The 24835-nt window shown below is 33.3% G+C and overlaps 2 protein-coding genes and 1 non-coding gene across 3 annotated transcripts; 1 reads left to right on the top strand and 2 right to left on the bottom strand.

Annotated features, from left to right (window-relative positions):
* Window positions 1-1473: 1473 nt before the first annotated feature.
* On the top strand, window positions 1474-5870 carry LOC125825418 (uncharacterized protein At4g13200, chloroplastic). The gene is made up of 3 exons (XM_049504760.1): window positions 1474-1702; window positions 4940-5094; window positions 5469-5870. The coding sequence occupies exons 1-3, from the start codon at window positions 1522-1524 to the stop codon at window positions 5673-5675; spliced, it is 543 nt and encodes a 180-aa protein (XP_049360717.1). The 5' UTR covers window positions 1474-1521; the 3' UTR covers window positions 5676-5870.
* An 84-nt stretch (window positions 5871-5954) lies between these two features.
* LOC125825419 (guanine nucleotide-binding protein-like NSN1) lies at window positions 5955-13253 on the bottom strand. Its single transcript, XM_049504761.1, has 9 exons — window positions 13165-13253; window positions 12847-13091; window positions 9507-9636; window positions 9211-9384; window positions 8544-8767; window positions 7495-7762; window positions 7226-7405; window positions 6891-7102; window positions 5955-6595 (listed from the first exon to the last, which is right to left on the bottom strand). The coding sequence occupies exons 1-9, from the start codon at window positions 13181-13183 to the stop codon at window positions 6221-6223; spliced, it is 1827 nt and encodes a 608-aa protein (XP_049360718.1). The 5' UTR covers window positions 13184-13253; the 3' UTR covers window positions 5955-6220.
* A 121-nt stretch (window positions 13254-13374) lies between these two features.
* On the bottom strand, window positions 13375-13460 carry TRNAM-CAU (transfer RNA methionine (anticodon CAU)). Its single transcript is given in 2 exon segments — window positions 13375-13410; window positions 13423-13460. It is a non-coding gene; the product is annotated as a tRNA-Met (tRNA).
* Between the last annotated feature and the right edge of the window lie 11375 nt (window positions 13461-24835).

Consider the following 24835-nt stretch of genomic DNA (forward strand, 5'->3'; position numbering starts at 1 on the left):
ATACTACGATACTTGGCCGATGAAGAAATTTAATTGATTTTCAAGGTCTCTCATGACACATACATAAATTGAATTTTATTTTTTTATTATCATTTCCTTACTTTAGTTTGATCAATATTTATTCATTACAAACACTTTTACTAAGTGTTTTCTAGGTACTCAAAGCTACTTTTCGAGGAACACACTCAAAAGGCATTTTGAATAATTTTCTAATTTCTTCTTATTGTTGATCTATGTTATTGACGATATGCAAATATTAGGTTGTCTTTCATTAATACTTTACTTTATTCTCTGTATATATTTTATGGTTATTATATTCGTGAAAAAACAAAAGAATTATCTCCTCAATCGAAAAAAATGAGTTCAATCGAGATCCATAGTTATGGTTTCTGAAGGGTGTTAATAACTTTTCTTTGGAATACCTTAGACTCTTATATAGAATCTAATTGATTTCGTAATACAATTTCTTGAATTTTTAATAGGGTTTTTAAATTTTTCTAAAATTAGGAGATAACTGTAATACTCCAAAATTTTAAATTAATTATTTTTGTTCAGCCCGACGAAGTTACGTCCTATTTGAAAAAATAGAATGTGACAAGATTAATTAGACACTATCACCTCCATCATTAAACACAATTATTATTATTTCTTAAAAACATAACTTTTTCTTGATAAAAATATTATAACACATCATTATTTTTTCTATATAAAAGAACATATTAATTGTTATTTAATGATAAAATTATTTTTCCTAATGAAATAGATAATAGTTTTATTTCTTAATATTCTTTTAATTGAAGAAGCATAAGCATATGCTAATATTAAAATTAAGATATAGCAATTATAATGTCATAAAACACAAAGATTTATTACATTTTTTAAATTATAAAATATCTTTAAAATATCAAGGAGTTATTGTTAACTCTTTTTCATATTAATTTTAAAATTTTAAAATATATTAGCAAATGTTTATCCTACTTCAATTTGAAAAATGTTAAGAAATACAAAATATTTTCTATCTTATTAGAATTTTCTTAAAATTATTATCTAAATAAGAATTTTAATATTGTTACCATATATATATATAATCAGCTTTTAAAGTATATAATGTAATTCTATTTTAATTGATAAAAAGAGCTTTAAAAGGAAAAAGATTCTTTAGAAATAATATTTTATTAAGAAAATAATGTATTCTAAAAATTAAAAAAAAAATATTCATTCAAAAAATGACACTTTTGACCTAAAAGTAACAAGATAAACATTTTTGAACTTAAATATTAATGACTCAAATATTTTTATTCAATTTCACGTAATTTAAAGATATTTTTTCCCTTTTCTTTAATTTATCTCCACCTACTCCTCTTACCAAAAGAAAAGAGTGGAAAGAATGAATAGAAATATTAGTACTATAAAGTTAAAAACAAATTTGAAGAATACGAGTAGAGCAGCCCACCACAGGTAAGAAAAAAAAATCCCATCGAAAATCAGTGAATCAATCAGATCTGAAATTCAAGTGAGATTATGAGTGGGGTATTCACAATTTCCTCACTGTATTCTCCTGCTCCTTCTCCTACTCATCGTCTCCAAAGTAATTGCATCATTCCCCCATGGAATTCCTCTTTTCCAACCACAAACAGAAGTGGAAATGTTGCACCACTCACTTTCACTTGTAATTTCAGTTCTAACCCTCCTCCTCCTCCTGGTATGTCCTATTTTTTTCAACAATCTTTTAAACATGTATTTATGTTTAGCCTTTTAAGGAAGTAGTGGTGTATATTACTGTCACCCAGTAATTGTTCTGGTAGTGGAAGGGTTTGAAGTTGATGAAAGGATGGAAAGGGTTTAGTCTTGGAAAAAAGTGTGTACAAAAGAGATAAGTTAATATGTAGTATACTAAACACAAATAATCATGTTTAATTAAGTACAATAACAGCGATAACATATCCGGTGTAATTTAACAAGTGGAGTCTGTGGAGTGGTGTGTATGTCGATTTATTCCTAACTTTGTGAAGGTAGTGAGGTTGTTTTCGATAAACCTTCAACTTAAGTAAGGCATATCAAAATCAAGTATGGAATGAAAATAGAATAATGAAGAAGTCATGTTAAAAGTAAATGAGAAGAGAATAATAGAAACAACAAAATGAACAATTATAAGGTAATTGACGCATAATGATTAGAATGTAGGAGAGGAATAATAAGAATATTAATAAGGAAAACTAGACAATGTTCGACTATCTACTCACTTTCTACCATAATACTCTACCTTCGTATCCTCCTATCTTGGGTCAAGTGAGCCATGTCATGTCTAAGCACCCCGACGCAGTATTTCTTTGGCCTACCTCAACATCTTCTCATACCCACCATAGCCAACCTTTCACACCTTCTCATTGGTGCATCTCCTCTTCATATGCCGGAACCATCTCAATTTTTACCTCCCTTATCCTGTCCACCACAAAAGTCACCTCCACCTTGTCTTGAATATCTTTATTTTTAATCTTATCTCTCCTAGTATGCTCACACATCCATCTCGACATTCTCATTTCCACTACTTTCACCTTCCGAATTTGCGAGTTTTTGATTGGCCAACAATCTGCCCTTTATAACATAGTTTGTCTCATAAACACTTTATAAAACTTACCTTCTAAGTCTTGTTGGGACATTCTTATCACACAACACACCGGATGTGAGCCTTCATTTCATCCACCCCGCTCTAATACGATGGCCAACATCATCATCAATCTCCACGTTTTCTTGGATTATTGACCCAAGGTACTTGAAACTTCCTCTACTTCCTCTACTGGGAATCACTTGTGTATTAATTCTCACTTTCACACTTGCCATGAGCAGTCTTTCGTATTAGAGTTCGAGTGCCAAATCGAAGTGACAAAAGGAAAAGAAAGAAAGAGCTTCTATGTGCAAGACATGAATTTAACTTGTGATTGATGTGCAATTAAAGAACAAAGGAGCAGCTTCTTGCCAGGGGCACCCATGAGTGCATTTTGAGGATGGACCTCCTTTTCCAGTATGACCTTTCTTATAGTTTCCTACCCACATTTCTGTTCTTGAGCCACCAATTATGGGTGAACGTGCACTCTGTAGTCATAATGTAGGTCTGCTGCTGTGTTGTGGTATTGCACATTTACTGACTTAAAACTTGTTGTTGATGTGGCATCAGTGACTGAAAACGTACTGACTGAAGATCTTGAATCCAGTCGCTTGCTTTTAGTATCCATGATGATAAGTTATGGTTTCTCCCTTATGCAAATTGTCTAACTGGTCGGTTGGGGCCTTGAGTCGCAAGGAGTAAGATACCAGATATACTTGGTAGTCATATCTACTTCAAAGGAAACTTGTCTAAAACTAGAATTACTATTGATCCCGGAGAATTAAGGGGAAAAAAAATCTTCACATGTCCATATTGATTAGTTTTAACTTTATGATTCTTGCGAGATGATAGGTTCGACCTTCTGCTTTGAGCCCGACCTAGAGTGAGCTTCCCAATAGTGACTTCCTTCCTAGAGATAGAACTCTAACTATTAAACGTGTCCCACCACCTTATTCAAGATGTCTGAGATATCTCCATAACTAATATTCCCTCCCCTGTGTTATATGTAGGTGTTTGACCGGATACGGAGTTTAATAAATTGAAGAAGATGTTTGACATGTAAGCCATACCCTAAGTACCCTAATTATCCTATTACATGAGTGCTCGGTGAGGATTTCACATGTCTTTCTTTTTCTCTCTCATTGTAAAAGAATGAACTTTATCAAGTGGGTCCACAAGTCGTGTCATTAAGTTTAAACTGGGAATGTTAATTTAAACAAATTCAAAAAAGAAAAAGATGTCATTCTTTTTAGATAGATTAAACAGGAAAGGGTGTCACGTAATATAAGTCAGAGGAGTAATTTATAATAGACTAATCCATTACACTTGTGTTTTGGACTTGCTTCTTGGTACAAAGGGAGGAGCAAAGAATTCTTGTTTCAGTTCTGTTTGTTTAAAAGCTGTATTGGCTAACTTGGATTGGTTTGCCATTTCTCCACTGCTATTTCATTTTAATTTTTTGTTATTCAGTAGGGAATATCACCCACTTCTCATATTTGTCTCTATTTGTTGTCCTTGGTACCATTATGGTATGGTGGTGTGCTGCTTGTATGCTAAAAAATATTGTTTAGCAAAGGTGATATGAAGGAGGTACAGTATATCCTGCCTAGTCATACGGTATACTTAAGCTACGGATGTTGGATAATAGTCGAAGCCTTTGGTTTGTATTATTAAATATGCCTTACCTTGTGTTAAAGTAGTTCCAGTTTGGTAGTTATGTGATTGGCCAGAGTGATATGGATAATTAAAACTTAGAAGCTATGACTGTGACTCTACAGCTAGGAGATCTAATTGTGACCACACGAAATAACCAAGTACAACGAATCATCAAGATGCTCAACAGAAAAAGAGAAGCATCTTGAGGGCTGTGTCTTCCTTGATATACAAGTTCTACATACTGATCAATTAGAATTAATAGAGTAGTTCTATCATTTTTGTGTCCAGAATGCAAACTTCTACTGACTGCAAAGTCATCTTCTGCCTTGGGAGTTCTTGTCTATTGTACAGTCCTTCTGACTTGGGACATCTCCCTTCATTTGGAATAAATTCTCTCTCTGCTCCATTTGAAGAGCCTGCAATTTTTTATGATTTGTAGTAGCGGTTCAAAGAGACTTGCTTTGTAACTTGAAACCGAGAATACACCTTCCATTAGTTCTTCCCATTTCTTTTTGGCTTCTCTAGACTTTCTTTTTCCTCTTGCTTTGGTTTGGTTGGGTGCACGGAGGGTGTCATCGAGTTTCCTTTATAATATGAGATTAGTCACTAATTTGTTGTTTCTTCAGTCTTGCTAGATTCCTGCATATCTTCCAATAACTAAAATCATCTCTCTTGCAGGTGAAAATGAGAGTAAGAATATCCTTGATGCGTTCTTTTTAGGTAAAGCTCTGGCGGAAGCAGTTACTGAGCGCATAGAGTCTACAGTAGGGGAGTTCCTAAGTACAGTTGGCAGATTGCAAGCAGAGCAACAAAAGCAAGTTCAGGACTTTCAGGTATTAAGTAGTTGAAGTTGCAAAACTAAATGCTATAAGTTACATTAATTAATATGAATGGTCTGAGCAATTTGTTTTATTTTCCTTTGGGAGGCCCTCATTCAATGATATTTAATAGTTTCGGATTGGCATTTACCAACAACTACAAGAAAACCTGTAAAATTAGAAAAAGCTAAAATTTTGCATAATGTTTCCTCTTGGTATACACACAATCAGCCTGTGTATCTTTACTATGTTATTCACAGGCTAAGCATCGTAACGATAATTCTTGTTTATGATTCCTGGATGTCCAGAGTTGTTTAAAATCCTTAGTAATAAAGATTATAGACTACTTCGCGAGAAATGTGTAACCTCAATGGTTTGTGCAAAAACAGGAGGAGGTTCTTGAAAGAGCCAAACAAGCCAAAGAGAAGGCAGCACGTGAAACGATGGAAACACAAGGACTTATTTCCAACTCGTTTGAAGCAGATACATCGACAGCAACTGCAGCCTCAGCTTCTGGGAACATAGCTAGTCCACGAACAAACATAAATTCCCAGCCTACCAAGGACTCTGAGTTAGGGATATCAAATGGAGACTGATACTGTAGTTGTATTACATTCATCCTTGTGATGAAACCTTGTTATACCTAGTTTAGATTTGTTCAATGGAACAGTATGATACTTGTGGAAGAGGAACAGAACTTTCTCTGTGAATATCATTTCACCATAAATATTGTACCTTTTCACTTTACATACATAGTTGATAAAACTTAATAAATTCTAGTACAATGTTGTAAGTCGTGTTGATGGTGCAAAAAATTGTATATAGATGATAAAGCTATCACCACATCAAGAAATTCTCTAATTTACAGAACAGAAAGACTAAATTTGTGACTTACAAATTAGTCGTGCAAATAACATGTCTGTGGACTCGTTTTTCATATTTCGTCTGTAGATTATGAGACAAACTAAACTGGGGAAAGAGACGAGATGCAATGGACAAAAATGTTTATCGTGATATATAATGGCCTCAATTTAGTACAACAGAAAAGATTTCTGGTATCAAATATATTTTACAAGGCAAACAAAAATTCAGCAACCACAAAAACTAATTTCAAGCATAGTTCCTAGCTGGGAGTTTATCGTCATTCATTATCCAACTCAACCCCAGATGGCAGCTCAAATCTGTTGTTCTTACTTTCATCAGTTGCTACAACTTCATCGGCATCATCCATAGCAGAATCTTTCTTGATATAATCTACCTTAAAGTCATAATCGCCATCCATATCACTGGCAGTTGAGGGCTTGTCTTTCTTCCTCCTTTTCTTCTCAGCTTTCTTCTGTTTAGTGTTCAACATGCCTTCCTCACCGTATAACTTCTCATTCTGTCTACTACTAGCACTTTTTCCCCTCATCTGGGCTCCATCTCCTTCTCCGGAATCCATTGGCTCATCTCCATTCTCACTAACAAGGTTTTCTGTGGCATTATCATTTTCAGCCAATGGCTGCTGCAAATAGTCCTGAAATGTAAATAGGAAACATAATTCAAGACTCTTTTGAAAAAGACTATAGTTGTGAGAATCATGCTCATAAATGGAGAACGCAAAAAAAATGGCCACGTATGATAATTGGGTTCAAAGAGCATTCAAAGATGACTTAATAGCCAAAGCAGCCTTTAAATACAAAACTAGATGCTATCATCTAAAACTGATAACATATGAAGTTCAGAAATGGTCAAAGGTACAGCAATTACAGAATACAACAGTAATTAAATACAAGTAGTGTTCCTAGAAGTATAACAGGGAAATCACTTACCTCGAGCATGTTATCATCAAAGCTAACAGGCCGATTTGATGGAACTTCAACTGGGTTAAAATCGTTGACAGATTTCAGACTTCCAATCATAGAGGACTCACTTCCATAAACTTCATCGATATTGAATTCTTTCCCAAGTTCTGAAACTATCTTGACCTCTGAATGCTCCCCCTTGTTCCTGGTTGGGGGCAAGGTGTAGTATGGAATTTTCCCTGGAATGTGTCCATGGGACATCAGATTTTAATAATATGGTGACTTCAGCTATGAGCGTGAAACTCCCTCATATTTTTGAAGTTTAATTCTTTAGAAGGGAACTAGATGGTATTCACACATACCCTCATTCCAGTCGTGCAGAACGATCCTTGCAGCAGCATCAACATCAACAATTCCTCCCTTTTTGAGCTTACCCCTAACCATAGCAACTTTCTGAAGAAAGTCATCCACGGAATCAAAGGTTGGAACCTTGTATATGGTAACCATCATTCTTTCTGGACAAAGTTTGAGAATCTCCTTCACTGTAAACCCACAGAACTAGCAATTAGATACATCAATACTATTGAAAGAGTAGAATCAGAAGCAAAAATGGGAAACAAAATCCAATTACCAGGACCAATTGGGTCGTCCAACTTCTCTATCCTCTTGCAATTTCGAAGAGCAATAGATGCATCATCTTCAGATGCAGACCTAAGCATCACAACCCCAGGGCAGTCCAGCAATTTAACATTCTTATCTAACTGGACTTCTTGCAGGGATCTCGTTAATCCTGGAGTAGCACCTACATTGACTACGTGAGATCTTTTCAAGCTATTAATCAGGCTACTTTTACCAACATTTGGTAGACCAATGACTCCTACAGTGATTGATTTCTTGATCTGCAAGAAATTATCATTAGTGGGTAACAAAGAATAACTCAAGCATACTGCAAAATGAAATAACATGATTGACTAAACTAGACAAAGAAAGGTCTATGAAGTATTTTAAATTTCTTCTTATTTTATTCCTCCAAAACCTTTCATCTTATGCATCTAAATGCACAAGAATTTTACCATAGAACGCACCCATGTCGATAGTGGTCAAGTATAATTGGGCATTTACATGTGACAAGATAGTCATTCCCAGGTGCACCCACCTAAATGCAGCTAAACAAGCTGCACATATGATGAGTTCCAAGTTTTTTTATCAAACGATAAGTTCAAGGTTTGAAAGAGCATGTAAAGTGCAAGTAACTTTGCCAGAGAAGCTCAAACAACTTCTCGATGTTGATGACGAAGTTTAATGTCTCCTAGTTCATCTTGATTCTTAGAAAGCAAAGTTCTCTTAATAACACATTCAGAGACACCCAACACACCCACAACTGACAGAGATAAGAGACTTGAAATGTCCAAAGTGTAAGAGAGGATTTGAGAAATGGGGATTATAATGTCAAGCTACTGTAGATTTTAAATTCCACCTGGCTTTATCCATTAGAATTTTGAAGTCCCAAAAGCATTCATTTGAAATTCAAATTATCTGAATGAGAAAGAAAACAATTAAACCCATTGGTTACTAGCACTTTGTGCAAAAAGTATCAAGTTGAAGTTCCAATGCATATTCCAAAACTCAACTGCAACACAAACTAGAGAGAGAACCCCATAAAGATGATCCTGGAAGTACCTCATGGCTTCGTGAGTAATTCTTCAGCAATTTTATCAGTGTCTCGGCTCCAAGACAATCACTGGTCTGCAGAAGATTGCTAGTCTTACTCTTACCAGCCTTTGAGGAAGGCTTCCAACCCAGGTTTGACTTCTGTTCTTGGGTGCTACACTTGAAAGCAACCGTTGGTAATTCCTCTCTTAGATACTTTAGCCACTTTTCTGCAGCTTCCCGAGGAATGAGATCTGGAGAAAATAGTTGAGAAGTAAAAGATCTAATCCAAGTAACAATGAAAAAGTAACCCTTCAAAGTTTCTCTACAGAACATTGTATGAACCATCAACAATCTAGGAATCTGATGCAACATTTCCAGAACAAAAAAAAAAACAGACCAGAATATAGGTTAGTGACCTATATCAAAAGGCTGAAAAGCTGAGACACGTACACATACATATTATATTTAGATATGGAAATTATTTTACATATATATATTTCACACATCATAACCAATATCCACTTCTTTGTGCTTCTATGATTAAAAACTTCAACCAACAGCCTTTTACTTTCTGAATGACATAGTATAAGACATGGGGTATATCACTGTAGCTATCTTCGATAAGTACTGTAAAAGAAAAGAAAACACAAGCAGATGCAGGATAATGCTAACAATAATAGAACAAAAAAAATACCAATTTTATTGAGGAGTAACACAAGATGTTTCTCAGGTCCTGCTCTCATCACCATCTTTTCCATGTCAAGACAGCGGGTACCAAGAGGATCTCGAGCATCAAGCACTTCCAGAATTACATCCGAAGCATCAATTACTTTGACCAACTCCTTGTAGAAAGCCCTTTCAGAGTTATCTACATCATAAAATCAAGCATCAAGATCAAAGAAAGAAAAAAGGAGTAAGCCCTCTAATTTCACTCCCACTTCCTTTGCCAACTACAAATAATGAACATAAAGAAAAAAAAACTCCACTTACCTCGTTGTTTAACAAAAGAAGCTGAGCCATCATTTACCCTTCCTCCTCCAACTTTTTCTTTCGTTGAAGTCAGATCTTCCAGTTTGGACACATCATCATCCTCAAGTAGTCCAAGCTTTCTCTTCTTAGCCTGGAAAACAATATCAGTGGGAGGTAAATATGTGGACAGAAAATGTCACCAGGAGGAAACTTAGGAAACCGGAAACCCAATAGCAAGAAACCTATATCAAACACGAGTTTTTTCCACCATTGACATATGAGTTGGTCTTCCAACTTCAAGGCTGAGATGGCCCAGGCTCAGTAGCCACCTATACCTTTGTAAAGGCCCTTAATAGAAATGCTTAAGTCATTGATTCCACTCGGTTAATGTTTTATTTTTATCTATATAACCCTCCCCGAGCACACAAAAAAGTAGTAAATCTTACCTGAAAATAAGTGAGACACATTCTTTTTTATTTCATAGACCCAGGAATTCAGATAATTCCCATCATTAAATGTTTATGATTTATCTCAAATTCATCGAAATTCCTAAACAAGTCCAAGTTCCTTTCTATTTCTTTGTATCAAGTAGAAAAATATAAAAACCAAGATATTTTCATATCAAAATCAACAGATGACAGTGAATATCAGAGAAACAGAGAACCACAATATCATTTCCATAAATTCCATTGAAAATTCCAGCACAAGTAGACAGCAATCAAACATTGTAAGGTAGCAAAAGCGCACCCTTTATTCATAAAATCAAGCCAATACAGAGCCTTTAAATACCTCTAAATCTATATATTTATTAGAAGGAGAGGAAGAAGCACCGCATTAAACCAAGTGGCAGCGCAATTAATAAGCTACTTGAAAGTTTTAGGACACTGCTCCAAAAATTTTGGAATTTGATCAGCTTGATAATAAGCATGAATTCCATATCATAGGTCCATGAAGTTTTCAATTTTGCTATCACGTAAATCTCCAGAAAAATGGATGCGAGTGAAAGAGACCTTTTGTAAAGGAAAAATTAAAAATAACCTTAATTGCAGTTCTTGAATGGTCGTTTATGAATTTACTGTTTATTATATAATTCCTTCAGAAATCACATGGTAATACCCATTGACACTTTATCAAAAGATCTTTTAGAAGATGCAAGGAAGTTGTTCGAGGAAATGTCCCTAAAGAATCTTTAGATTGAATACTCACATATACATTTCATCATTGATGGATGTAGCAACTTAGGTCAACTACATGAAGTATTGAAGCTTCACTATGATAACAAGCTAAAGGACTAACACCAGATGAATTCACTGTCGGTGGAGTACTTAACAGCTATTGTAAGAACGGAGACATAGGAAGGTGCTCTTGGGTTCTTTTCTGAGTTCAAAATGAAAGGTACGCAACCTGATTTTTTGGTTTTCATGTACTTGGTGAGAGGCTCATGTGATAAAGGAAGGATGGAAGAATCTCGATACATTTTGAGGGAGATGTTTCAATCAAAACCTGTCATTGATTTTCTTGGCAGAGTTGAAAACAAGATTGAAACAAAATCTATTATAAGTTCTCTTTCTTTATTGTGTGAGTGAGGAAGCATCCAAGAGGCAGTTAATATTCTCAATGAAGTGGTCCATGTTATTCCCTATCAGAAGAGGGTGTGTTGTTTGGACTTTATTAGAGCAGCCTTGTGATAGGAGAGAGAGAGAAGAGCCGATTCTATACACTTATTCTGCAGATAAAAAACAGATATAGACTCCAAATCGTGCAAGAGTAGGACAACATAGAAGGCATCAAACTACCACAATAACCAACGACACTCAAATAACCCAACTGCTCGACTTTAGTTCTTATGATTCATATATTGCTTTATTGTGTTCAGAAAGGGAGTACGATAAAGCTAATGAAGTGGGAAAAGCTATTATTGGTTCCACGTAGAGCGTATTGGATTTTAGAAAAGGAACTAGGCAAGATATTGCTAATGCTGCTCCAAATTCTTCCAATTTATGGGTCCATTGTGAAATCTAACAGCTAACGAGGAATATGAAATTGCAAAGAAATCAGTTAGGCACATATTAGGATGATTTAAGAAATTTTTCAGATTGAATTTTGACTGTCAGTGATTGAAGAATTGGAACCTCCGTAGATGGCATTGAGAAAATACAAATCCCCTATGATCTTCTCTTGGATTGGTTCTATGGCATTATGGCTTCTCTAGGTTTATGACAAAAGAAAGCTAAGATCCTGTTTCTTGATCTCGATAATTCCAGCAAGACCAGATGACATTAAAGTACCTTGTAGCAAGTAGATTCCATCAGAGCACAAGGATATCCCTATTAAGTATAATGAGTATGTTGGATATGATCCACCACAGGTACTTAATCTAACAATAGAATTGTCTTAATTGAATTCGAAGACAGTATATGGTATAACTGATCTTATGCATGATTCTTTTTTGCACAGTAAGCATAAGGTTCTTGGTGACTGTGAAATTAGAGGAACAGGACATAGAGTATGATACAGTAGATCACCAGATATGACGAAAAATAGTGAAGGACCAGAGGCTATACATGGATATTTTACCTATTCTCTTAGAAGACTTTTTATGGGATTTTATAGAATAGTGTACTTTTTGGGCCAAAGGATGGAAGTGGCTTTTCTAGGATTTTTCCAATCATTAGAGTGGTGTCATCCCCTTTCATTCATGTCTGATGGATAAAAGCCCTTGGGCCTTTGTTCATTTTGTTTAAGAAGGCTGCAACAGATACAGCATCTTTCCATAGATGGTTTGGCAAAAAAATTTGTGAACTTTGGGAGACATGAGTAATAAACCAATTAAAGATCATCTTTGGGACAACCAAGATTACTCTTAAATCTCTGCTACCAAGGTTTCCTTGGTTTGGCATAAGTTGTTTCACAGTTAGCAGGTAAAATAAGTTCATACTCAATAACTGTTCAGAAGAAATTTAATAGCCTCTTTCCTTTTCTTTTTCAAGTGAACTTCTTTTTTTTCTAATAGAATACTGTTATAATTAATGTAATATCATTATACTTTGATATGTGTTTTGATGTTAGAATTCCCCTACTTCTCCTTTTGCGACTTTGCAAAATACCGTAGATTTGCTTCTTAATATCTAATTACACATGCACACCTACATTTCTCTTCAACTGTTAACGTTTCCAGATTGAATTAATCAAGTGTTTCTAGCTTATCTATTAATTTGATGTAAACATCAGTGCGGATAAGTTATTACTATCTTTGATTTCATGATTTTACAGAAAGCAAAATTACATGTGCTCATACTAGTAACGTATAAAGTTCAAATAAATCTGGCAAAGCATAGATAGCATGGGAACAAGAGATTACCCTCTCTTTACGGGCAGCTTTCTTCTGCTCCAACTCATCGAGAGCACGAGCACGACGAGCCTCAAGAGCCTTGAGTTCCTGTTCCTTAAAAGGCCAGTCATTAGGAATTCCTGGATCTTTCTCTACCTTAGGTTTCTTATTAAGTCCAAGCTTTTTTGCCTCTTTGGCCTTCTTCTTATGGTGCTCCTTCACTTTCCTTATAATCTTATGTTTCTGCTTCAAAGACACCCTCTTACTCTTACTCTCTGCAAAACATCTGCATATTATTAACCAAAACTCAAAGGAAAACTGAATCAAAACTTCAATTCAGTTACTTACTTTTGCTTTTCTTCACCATTTTTGCTTTGCTGATAGGCTGTCTCTCTCTGCTCTTTCAGAGATTTAACAGGGAAGGAAGGGTTTTAGGGTTTTGGAGGTGGCTGCGGAAATAATAATACTAACAAAAAAGGATCCAGATCAATTATTCGGGTCGGGTTTCCGGTTGGTGTGGTAAGCCCGACCCGGATGTACGTATCAAAAAAAAAGTAATGGGGTGAGAGAGGCTCGAACTCTCGACCTCAGGATTACTCGTTAAGCTATGAGACCTACGCGCTAGCCAACTGCGCCACCACCCCAATGTTGCTACTATTTGTCCCTTAATGTTATTCATAACTTGAAGTACTTTCAAATATTGTGAGCTGTACTCGAACGTTAATTTTCACAATAGTGGAATCGTGGCATGTATACTTCAAAAAGGGATTGCGTTTGGCAATAGATTCTTAAATATTTTTGGACAATTAAATTTGGGTGAAATTTCAACATGTTTTTTGGCATCGACTAAATTTGAGTTTGCGATGAAAAGTTCATATTAAAGGTAAAACGCTTCATAACAAAGTCGACTCATACCCCAAGAGCACTTAAAATATGTTTGATCAAATACCATATTTATAGCCGACTATATATAAATATAGTAGTATAAGGTAATTAGACTCCAAATGTATTTTACCAAGTTCATCCAGATCTGTCTTGACTTATCGAAAATAGGAATAGTTCATCGTTCTTGTTTCTTCAATACCATTGACGCGAATCACCGACATTCAAGGTTGAAGTAATTTAAAAGTTTCATCAACGAATTCATGAAAAATACTTATTCATTATTTTTTTCTATTTCAGATTTTAAAAAGATGTGTAGAAGAAACATAATTCAACTTACAAAGACATAATTACGTTTATTATGTTCATTATACTTGATATACTCGAATATGAAAATACTTGAACTTAATAGCAGTTTAAGATAAATTATTTTTAAAGAGTTTCTTCTTGAATAACATAATTTGAAATTTTAATTTACACTTATTTTGTTAATCTAACATCCATTAACTACATATTATAGAACAACCTGAAATTCTCTAACTTACTAGAGCAAAGTGCAGAATATGTTAGATCTTCACATAATGAAATATATAGTAACACAAATGCCAATTGTATCGTTTATTTTTTTTTATTTTGGTGATGAAAAATCAAAAGTATCGTATATCGATGTGGAGTTTCAATCACTTTTTATTGCATTTTAGTTTTATCTTGATCATGCTCATAATAGTGATTTTAATGTGCGTAAAAATCAAATCAGTAGATCAAGAAAAAATAAATCAATAATAGGTCAAGAATTTGTTTGTTAAAAAAAAATTACTCAAAAAAGTTTATAAAATAATTTATTACGAGATCAAACTAGAGAAGCGTGCAAAATGATAACATATTTGTCAAAGAAAGTGAGATCAAACTAGCTCACGTTGATTTCCATGTTAACTAGTTTGATATTTTCTATATTCATTTTTATTTGTTAAATATTGACCAAAACACACCAAGTAATAAATAAATGAAAATTATATTATAATATTATTTAATTTAAAAAAAATGAGAAAAGACATAAAGTACCACTGAAGTTATTTCGGATTTTCAAAAAGACACCTTAACTTTGCAAGTGTCTTGTTACCCTCACAAAAGTTTTAAATATCGTTGAGTCATTTTTTCCCATTGTTTGCGAACACGCAGATGACGCGCGTGACTGTATCAGCTTCCATAACCAATTAAAAATGTCGCATTTCAGTTAATTTTTCTATTAACTACTTAAATTATTAAATGTCCCATCTTATTTAACGATCTTAGAATCTGTTTCAAATTTCAATTACTTCCTTCAAATCTTCCGAAATAATCTCAATTACACGAGAGGAATCAGACATCATCTAAAGCTAAAGAAACAAAAGCACTTATTAGCTTCAAAAATCTTTTGTTCTTTCTAACCATAAAGGGTGAACAATAAGCCCTATAAACGCCATAACCAATATCACCAAGAGCTCCTAATTAAAGCAACAACCCAATTCCTCTTTCTCCAAGTATAGTCTAAACCCTTCCCTAATAGCTTATAAGTCTGCATGATTCAAAGTCATGTATCTCTTAAATCTTGGATTCTGAACTTCAATTCTCGAAAAGGGTTTGAGAAAATGTTCAATAGATTCAAAATTAAATTTGTTTATAGAGTTAAGGTGGAAAGATGTATACCAACTTGAAAATACTCAAGGCTGACATAGAAGTAGTTTTTTTACTATCTAGATTCTGGTGCAGGCCATCAACAATAGAGAAAAGGGAGAAGAAAAATGGGAAAACAAAAAAAGAAACAAGTTGATTCACTATAGAAATATTATTGTATAAATTATGCATATTATATTGATGAAGAACGACTTAAAATAGGACAACTACTACTGTTAGCTGCAAGAAAAATGATATTGAGAAGGATATAGATGATGAAGAGTGAGTGACGTCCAAATGGAAGGATTTTTGTTAAGATTCGGATCGATTATTCTTATTTTTATTTAATTAAAATGGGTGAGAATCACACGTGTCTTCACAGATGAGAAAATGGGTCAAAATGACCCTTTTAATTACAACGATATTCAAAACTTTTTTGAGGTAATAGGACGCTTGCAAAGTTAAGGTGTCTTTTTGAAAATTCGAAACAATTTCAATGGTGACTTTATGTTTTTTTCTCTTTTAAAACTCAACAAGTAAAAGTAAATTGTTACAAATCCATTTAATTGTGGATGTTTCTCTTAATATATCCCCAACGTAATGTATTTATTTATTGTATTAATTAAATATTTTACTAACGTATTTGTCAAAAGTTGTGAAAGGATGGTTTGTGTGTCCTATAAAAGGGTAGTCTTCACCCTTTTGAAATACACACTTGAGAGATCAAATAATACTCTCTACTATACTTAATACTTTCCATTGCCATTTGTGTTCCTTTCTTGTTTAGTATTATTGTATTTTTCTCTCTCATTTTATAACACATTATCAAAATGAGTCTCTAACCAATTGAGATCTACTTAATTTGAGATTATCTCTTTTCCTAAAAGTTAATAATCAATTTTCTTTCCGAGTCAGGTCTACATTTATATGATTATAACATCTCTAATAGGATTTACGTAAATCTTTGATCTACAATTTAATTACTGCATACATAACTTACTTTAGGTATTATTATGATACTTTACTAGGCATAATAATCAATACGTTTCAGGTTTATATTTTTATGTTATTTATATGCTACTAACTTATAACTCTAAATTAAATACTAGGCAATATGATAACATGCTAGTTAGAATACTCGTAAAAAATTTCTTGTCATAAATTTATGATAAATATTTGTGTATCATAAAGAAGAATAGTATTGCATTAAATATGACTTGAATTTTTTACAAAACTTTGGCGATAATATCTATTGAAACTAATAATAAATATTATTGTATTAAATATGACTTGAATTTGTTGTTTCAATATTTCATGAGCTTACATGTTTTTGTAACATTCCATGTTCATGCATTTAATATATTTTATACTCATATGATGTTTTATTATTTAAAATATTAATTTGCCACTTATTATAAAGAAACAAACATCATGATATTAACTCAATTATTTTATGATAATTTTCATCATGTCGAAATTGTCAAAGCTTGAATTTGTGGCACTTGACATTTCTGAAAAGAACTATTTGTCATGGGTACTTGATGTTGAAATTTACCTTACTGTTAAGGGTCATGGTGATAATATAATCGAAGGAAATAAAACATCAATTCAAGATAAAGCAAAGACTATGATTTTTCCTTTGTCATCATCTTGATGAAAGCCTAAAGGTCGTTTACTTGACAGTAAAGATCCACTTGAATTGTAGATAGATTTGAAAGGGATGTATGTCCACCTCAAGGCTACGGTATTGCCAAGGGATCGTTATGAGTGGATGCACTTACAGTTTCAAGATTATAAAATCGTAATTGAGTATAACTCTGTTGTATTTAGAATCACTTCCCAATTGAAATTATGTGGGGAAACTATAAAAGATGAGACAATGTTGGAAAAGACACTTACTACTTTTCATGCCTCTAATATGATAGTACAACAACAATACCGTGGAAACGGTTTTTAGAAATACTTTGAATTGATCTCATGTCTTCCAGGGGCGGATCTATATATGGGTGCTCGTGGGGGTGCCACGGCACCCACTGATCTCGAAAAAAACTTTATATATATATATATATATATATATATATATAAGAAATTGAATATATATTTTCTTTGTCACCCACTGAACAATATGGTGAACAGTCCCAATTGGCAAAGCAGGCAATTTGCCACGGGCAGTGCAGGTTCGAACCTCGTCTGCAACATAATTTTTGGAAGCTTTTTTTTTTTGTCATTTTTATTAATGTGTGAAGTTTTTTTATTATTATTTTTACTTTCCATTCATTCTTATTTATTTACTAGTATTCTTTATTAATTCAAATTGAGTCCTATTCACCATAATTGATTCTTAAGTTCTTTTACTTTCTCTTCACTAATTATTAATCTCTTGATATGAGTGTCACATGTTTCTTCTTTATCAATTAATGAGTACTGAATTATGAACGTGACATAAATATTATTAAGAATATATTTAAACAGTAGTTTTAAAAAATATATAAGTTTTAAAAACGATGAATATTATTATTAGAGTTCTTTTAATTTGAAGGTTCTTTCGATCTTCACCAACATTCTTGCTAAGTAGGATGACTAGATTGAAACTAAAATTTGCATTCTCTTTGTTATATATTTGCAACAACACATAAAGTTAATGGAATATGAATATATTAAGTTAACACTATTAGATAGTTTATACAAGCTCAAATTTTAGAGTGAAAAATCTCTTTTTTTTCCTCAAAGTTTCAGCGAATAAGGCCACTAATTCCTAAAAAGAAATAAAAATTAAATTGTATAGTTAGCTCTAATCTCATAATATCTAAAAGAAAATATTACTAACATGCATGTTTAATCGATTTGTTTATAAAAATTGAAAAAAGATAAATAACTCGATTGTAACCCAAAATTAAAGCAACTGATCCGCTTATCTTACTTGAACAATGCGGCACCCAGGACCTCCAAATCCTAGATCCGCCTCTGATGTCTTCTGGTGGTTGAGCAACATAATAACTTTTTTAATGAGAAATCATGAAGTTTGTTCCATTGGAACTGCTCCATTACCGTAAGCAAATGGGGTAGAAGCACACGACCAGTCTGAAATAAGATAAAATAATTGGGGTCATCATAATATGTGTGGACGTGGAAAAATTAAAAGACGATATAATAATAGTCGAGGTGGTCATAACAAAAAGGAGAACAATATGAGTTCTCAAAATAATCCTTCAAAAGGCAAGGGCGATCACTGTCATCGGTGTGGCCTTAAAGGTCATTGAAAAAATGAATGTCGGGCACCTGAGTATTTTGTCAGGCTATATCAAAATTTCTTTTAAAAAAAAAGGAAATAAAAGTGGTGCCTCTTCTTCTAATGCCCAGGTGAAGTCAAATTTGACTCTCAAAGATAATGTTTAGGCAGGGTCTTCTCATAAATATGATAAGAATGTTGAGGCAAATTTAACACTAAAAGATGATGCTTTTGATGGGCTCGATTATATTACTCAGAAGCTGAGAACTTCTTTGGAGATTGCAACGGAAGATTGATCATTGAACTGGAAGTACTTAAATTTTCTTTTGTTAGTTTGTTTCGTACTTTTTATTATGTATTTTTATTTTATGAAAAGTTGGATCCAAAATGAGTGATGACGATATGTGCCTTCTGAACAGTACCACAACGCATATAATACTAAGAGAAAAGAAATATTTCTCTCATTTGATTATGGAAAAGGCATATGTTAATACAATATCTGGTAATACAAAATTGATTGAGGGTTCTGAAAGAGCGGACTTATTACTACAAAATTGACAATTGAGAATGCATTGTATGTAGTAAGTTTCAAGATAATTCGTCAAAATAGCTATCATGTTGAGATTGCGAATGATGAAAATGTTGAATACTTTTATATTACTACAATAAATGCGGAGAAGAAAATTGTGCTTTAAAAATTGTCTGCACTTTCTTCTGGATTATACAATACAAATATTGATACAGTTGAATTACATGTCATAGTAAACAAAAGATTTACTGGTTCTAATGATTTTATCATTTGACATGATCTATTGGACCATTCCGATTATAATATGATGCGTAAAATAATTGAGAATTAACATGAGCATACTTTGAAGAACCAAAATGTTCTTCAGTCGAAGAAATTCTCTTGTGCTGCTTGTTCTCAAGGAAAGTTTGTTATCAAACCATCAGCAGCTAAGGTTGGGTGGAATCCCCTGCATTTTGGAACGAATATAGGGTGATATATGTGGATCTATTCACCCTTGGACCATTTAAATTTTATATGATCTTGATACAAGATAAGCATACGTGGGCTTATTATCAACTCGCAATATGACTTTTGCGAGGTTGTTGGCTCAAATAATAAGGTTAAAAACACAATTTACAGATTATGCAATAAAAATAATTTTTCTTGATAATGTTGGTGAGTTAACATCTGATTATTGTTTGTCCACTGTAATAACAGTTGAACATCATGTTGCACATGTTCATACATAAAATGGTCTAGCAGAGTCATTGATTAAACGTCTTCAATTGATAGTTAGATCATTGTTGATAAGGACAAAGTTTCTTGTTTCAATATGGGGCACATGTTATTTTGCATGCAGCAACACTTGTGCGCATAAGGTCAATCAATTATCATGATATATCCCAATTGCAATTAGTTTTTGATGAGGAGCCAAACATTTCTCATCTTAGAATCTTTGATTGTGCAGTTTATGTTCTAATTGCTCCACCATAACGCACAAAGATGGGTCTCCAAAGAAGGTTGAGGATATATGTTGGGTATGAATCTTGTTCTATTATAAAATATTTGGAATCTAGAACTGGAGATTTATTTACGATAAAATTTGATGATTGCCATTTTGATGAATCAGTATACCCAACATTAGGTGGAGAGCAAAATCAGTTGGGAAATGAGATAGACTGAAATTCACTTTCAGTATCTCGTTTAGTTCCTCGAACAAATCAATGTGACCAAAAAGTTCAAAAGACGATTTATTTGCATTTACTAACCTTCCATGAGTTACTAAATCATATATCCCAGTTGTTATTGCTCAAGTTCGAGTTGATATCCCGATAGAACAAAATATTAAGGCAAATGAGTTTGGACCACACTTAAAACGTGGTAGGCCAATTGATTTCAAGGATAATATTCCTCGAAAAAAGAAAGAAATAAATTATCAAGATGATCATAATATGGAGGAAATTACTCATGAAGAGCTCCGAGGCATAATAAATGATGACACCACTTAGGAGGTCCATGTATCAAAAAATAATGAGAATAAAGAAATCTCAATAAATTATGTTTCGATAAGAAAAATGTGAAACCGAAAGAATATTTTGGTGGATAATATTTTTGCCTATAATATTGCAGTTGAAATAATGCAACAAGATGAGGATTTGGAACCAAGATCTGTCTATGGATGTAGACATAGAGATGATTGGTCAAAATGAAAGGAAGCAATTCACACAGAACTGGCTTTACTCGAAAAACGTGAAGTTTTCGGACCAATAGTCCGAACTTGAAGGTGTCAAACCAGTGGGGTACAAGTGAATTTTTGTGCAAAAACGCAATGAAAATGATAAAGTTGTAAGATATAAAGCATGACTTGTGACACAAAGATTTTCACAAAAGACCTAACATTGATAATGAGGAGACATATTCTCCTGTGGTAGATGAATTACCTTCAGGTATCTAATAAATATGACAGTTAATGAAAAGATTAAAATACATCTAATGGACGTTGTCACAGTCTATTTATAAGGCTCACTAAACAACAATATTTTTATGAAAATCCCTGAAGCACTAAGTGCTTGAAGCATATAAAAATTCAAAAGAAACTTGTTCAATAAATCTTCAATTTTTTTTATATGGATTGAAACAATTAGGGCGAATGTGGTATAATTGTCTTAAAGAATATTTGCTAAAGGAAGGATATAAGAATGACCCTATTTGTCCTTGTATTTTTATACGAATGTCAAAATCTGAATTTATAATAATATTTATTTATGTTGATGACTTGAACATCATTGAAACTCCTAAAGAATTTTCAAAAGTTATTGAGTGTTTGAAGAAAGATCTTGATAAGACAAAATTTTGTCTTGAACTTCAGATTGGACATCTAGAAAATGAGATATTTATCTATCAATCAACATATACTAAAAAGGTTTTGAAATGACTTTACATGGATAAATCACACTCATTGAGTACCCCAATGGTTGTGAGATCCCTTGATATAAATAAAGATCCATTTCGACTCAAGAAAATGATGAAGAACTTCTTGCTGATGAAACTCCATATCTCAGTGTTATTGGGGCACTAATGTACCTTGCCAATAATATCAGATAAGATATTTATTTCGCAGTAAGTTTATTGGCGAGATTCAACTTATGTCCAACAAGAAGACATTGGAAAGATGTTAAGCATATATTCAGATGTTTTCAAGGAACAATTGATATGTGATTGTTGTATTCTAATATTAATGCATCAAAGTCATAATTGATCGGTTACGCAGATGTAAAATATTTGTCTAACCCATATAAAGCATGATCTCAGACAGACTATTTATTCACATATGGAGGTACATCTATGTAGCGATCCTTTCAAAACGATAGCACTACTTAAACAAGAAATCTAATTAAATACTTGCGACATTTAAAACCAATTAATAAGGACATACTGATTTTAATCTAGTAGAGGGATTAGATTCATAACGATCTCCAAAAAAAATAATATAACATTTAAGCAATTAACCGACCAGATCTTCATGCATATGCTAACCTCACACTCGAGGGTGAAATAACAAGAATATTACAAGCTTCCGAGTATCGAAATCAGCCGATTCATGCTTCACACAACTTTCAAGACATATATCAAATTAGTATATTACAAGACTAGGGTTTACACACCCCAAAAAGATAAAAACGTATAATCATACTTATATTACAACCCATGGTGACATGACTAAATCAGCCCTCAAAATCTCCTGTAAATATACAGCACAAAGAACATGTACAAGTCCCAAGGTTATACAAAATATATATGCCTATATGCAAATGTGATCTTCCTTAAGGCTTTCAAAATCTCCATCATCAATGGCCAGCTTCAAGCATCATCGCGAACAACCCCTACGATAGAAACAACTATCGCTAAGCATATAGCATAGTGGTGTACAAACTATAGGTTTGGAGCCCTTAAATTCACCAAGTTATCATTCTCAAGTCAAGGGCAGCACGATCGAAACAAAATCAGTAAATCAAGTAAACAATATACAAGGAGTATCAAGTTCAATATTTAAAGGTTCAAATGTCAAGAATGCTCATAGCACAACTTTTCAAGAGATTCAATAACAAGGCTCACCCAATATATACATCATGTCGTCACACCGAGCATGAGCATGTATCAAGAAGGGTTAAAACCCAATAATCAAGAGAACCAAGAACCATATTAAAAAATGGCTTTCTAGTTCGTACTTAAAATGGACAACTTCCATTCTTAAGACGAACTAAAAATCCAGAGTCAAGATGACAAATGATCCGAACCAAGAGGCATGCCAAGAGTGACAAAGTCACAGCCACAAGAAGGACAAGGTCCCAACAAGAGTGCTAAGTGATCAAACAATCCGTACAAGTGGGCGAGTTACATAAGCGTCTTTAATGTATTAAAGAATACCAATACGACAATGCAAAATGACAAGAGGTAACCAAGGTACCAAGATAACTTTCAGATATACCAGTAGGTAAAAAGAGTACAAGTATAAGTTTATACACAAACCTCAGTTCTTTAGCACAAAAACAGTCCAACAAAACTCCACGAGTCAAATCGTAGACCTAGCAGCGTATCAAAGTCTTCAACTTGTACACGAGGATATGTAACCTTAAAAAAATGAATTCAATAACTTATTTACTTTCTAGCAGCTCAATAATTATGACGTAAAATAGGGTTATCATCACAAGTAAGCTAGCCTGTACAAATACGACTATGCTTCCAAACAGTAAATTCTGGCCATCCTAGTGCATCATGTCGCAACTAAGATTTGAAATGGCAAACGGCAAAACTGAACTGTATACTCTTCATGAAAGATGTAGGTACCTCTCTTAAGGTTGCAAACAACCAAGAATTACCGCAAAATGTATTTTGGATAAAAAGATATATTCAAAACACTAACAGTTATCCATACAGGATTTCAAACTTCAAAATCTGGACAGAACTTGTCCTATGATGCGTCCCATATTTCGAATCCATAACAACTAAATTAGAGTTTAACATAAACATAAGAGTTGTACATATACGAATTATCTTTCCAAATCATATTTATTCACAGTAAACAAAGTTCTATAGAACGAGATATGCTTAATCTACTAAATGCTACCCAACTCAAAAACAAGTTTTACCACTTACTAAAGAGAAGAGTGTAACTCGATTTCCATCCAAAAGGACCAAGATTTTCTCTTGTGATTTTGAAGAACAACAGGTTAGATAATGTTCTAAGGGACTTATACTTTAGGTGAGACGAATTTCCTAAGAGGAGGTGTCAAAATATAGTAACACAAGAGGTGCTTATAATATACACAACTGTCCATAAAAGTTGGTTGCCCAAATACTTGTGTGCTGCCCAAATGCATACATATACACCTATATATATATCCTTCACCTCCTTTTAAAGCTATACATATTTCTAATTAAAACCATTACGCAAATACCCCCATACAATACATTAAATTACGATGACAATTATTTTAAGCAAGGTTGCAAATATAACATTATTTCAAGTTCCCAAAATGAGAATTAAACATATTGTAATAATTAAGCAGTGGTTTATCGACATGCGACTCTTGTTAGCATTTTCGGGGTGTTACAAACTATATCATGGCGTTCAATGAAGCAAACAATAGTTGCTACTTCTTCAAATCATGCAGAGATAATAGTCGTTCATGAAGCCAGTCGAAAGTGTGTATGATTGAAATCAATGACTCGACACATTTTGCAATTATGTGGTCTTTCTGTGCAAACAAAAATTCCAAAATATTGTTTGAAGATAATGCTACTTGCACAACTCAATTAAAGGAAGGATATATCAAAGGAGACCAAACAAAGCATATTTCACCCAAGTTATTTTTCACACATGATCTTCAACAAAATAGTGAGATAAATGTTCAATATTTGTTCGAGTGATAATCTTGCAAATTTATTCACTAAGACATTGCCAACGTCAATATTTGAGAAACCAAGATATAAGATTGAAATACTCCATCTCCAAGATATCAAATAAATTTTTAATCAAGGGTAGTAAAATACGTGCTGTACTCTTTTTTCCTTAACCAAGGTTTTGTCCTATTGAATTTTCCTAGTAAGGTTTTTAATGAGACATCACTCAAGACGTATTACAAAATATGTGTAATCTTTTTCCTTCACTAGGCCTTTTTCCATTGAATTTTTTCTAGTAAGGTTTTAACAAGACACATTATCTATAAACATCTAAGGGGGAG

This window comes from Solanum verrucosum, unplaced genomic scaffold (assembly GCF_900185275.1).
Source record: "Solanum verrucosum unplaced genomic scaffold, falcon-dt-bn FXZP01000101.1, whole genome shotgun sequence".
NCBI classification, from domain to species: Eukaryota; Viridiplantae; Streptophyta; class Magnoliopsida; order Solanales; family Solanaceae; genus Solanum; species Solanum verrucosum.

Bases quoted from the DNA above. Each gene is read 5' to 3' on its own strand.
- LOC125825419 (XM_049504761.1), bottom strand. The intron at 8,768-9,210 runs GTATTTTTTTTG...TATTTTCTCCAG, and splicing joins GTTACTCCTCAATAAAATTG to ATCTCATTCCTCGGGAAGCT. The intron at 7,103-7,225 runs GTATGTGTGAAT...GACACATTCCAG, and splicing joins TCTGCACGACTGGAATGAGG to GGAAAATTCCATACTACACC.
- LOC125825418 (XM_049504760.1), top strand. From the start codon at position 1,522: ATGAGTGGGGTATTCACAATTTCCTCACTGTATTCTCCTGCTCCTTCT. The intron at 1,703-4,939 runs GTATGTCCTATT...TCTCTCTTGCAG, and splicing joins TAACCCTCCTCCTCCTCCTG to GTGAAAATGAGAGTAAGAAT. The intron at 5,095-5,468 runs GTATTAAGTAGT...GTGCAAAAACAG, and splicing joins AGCAAGTTCAGGACTTTCAG to GAGGAGGTTCTTGAAAGAGC.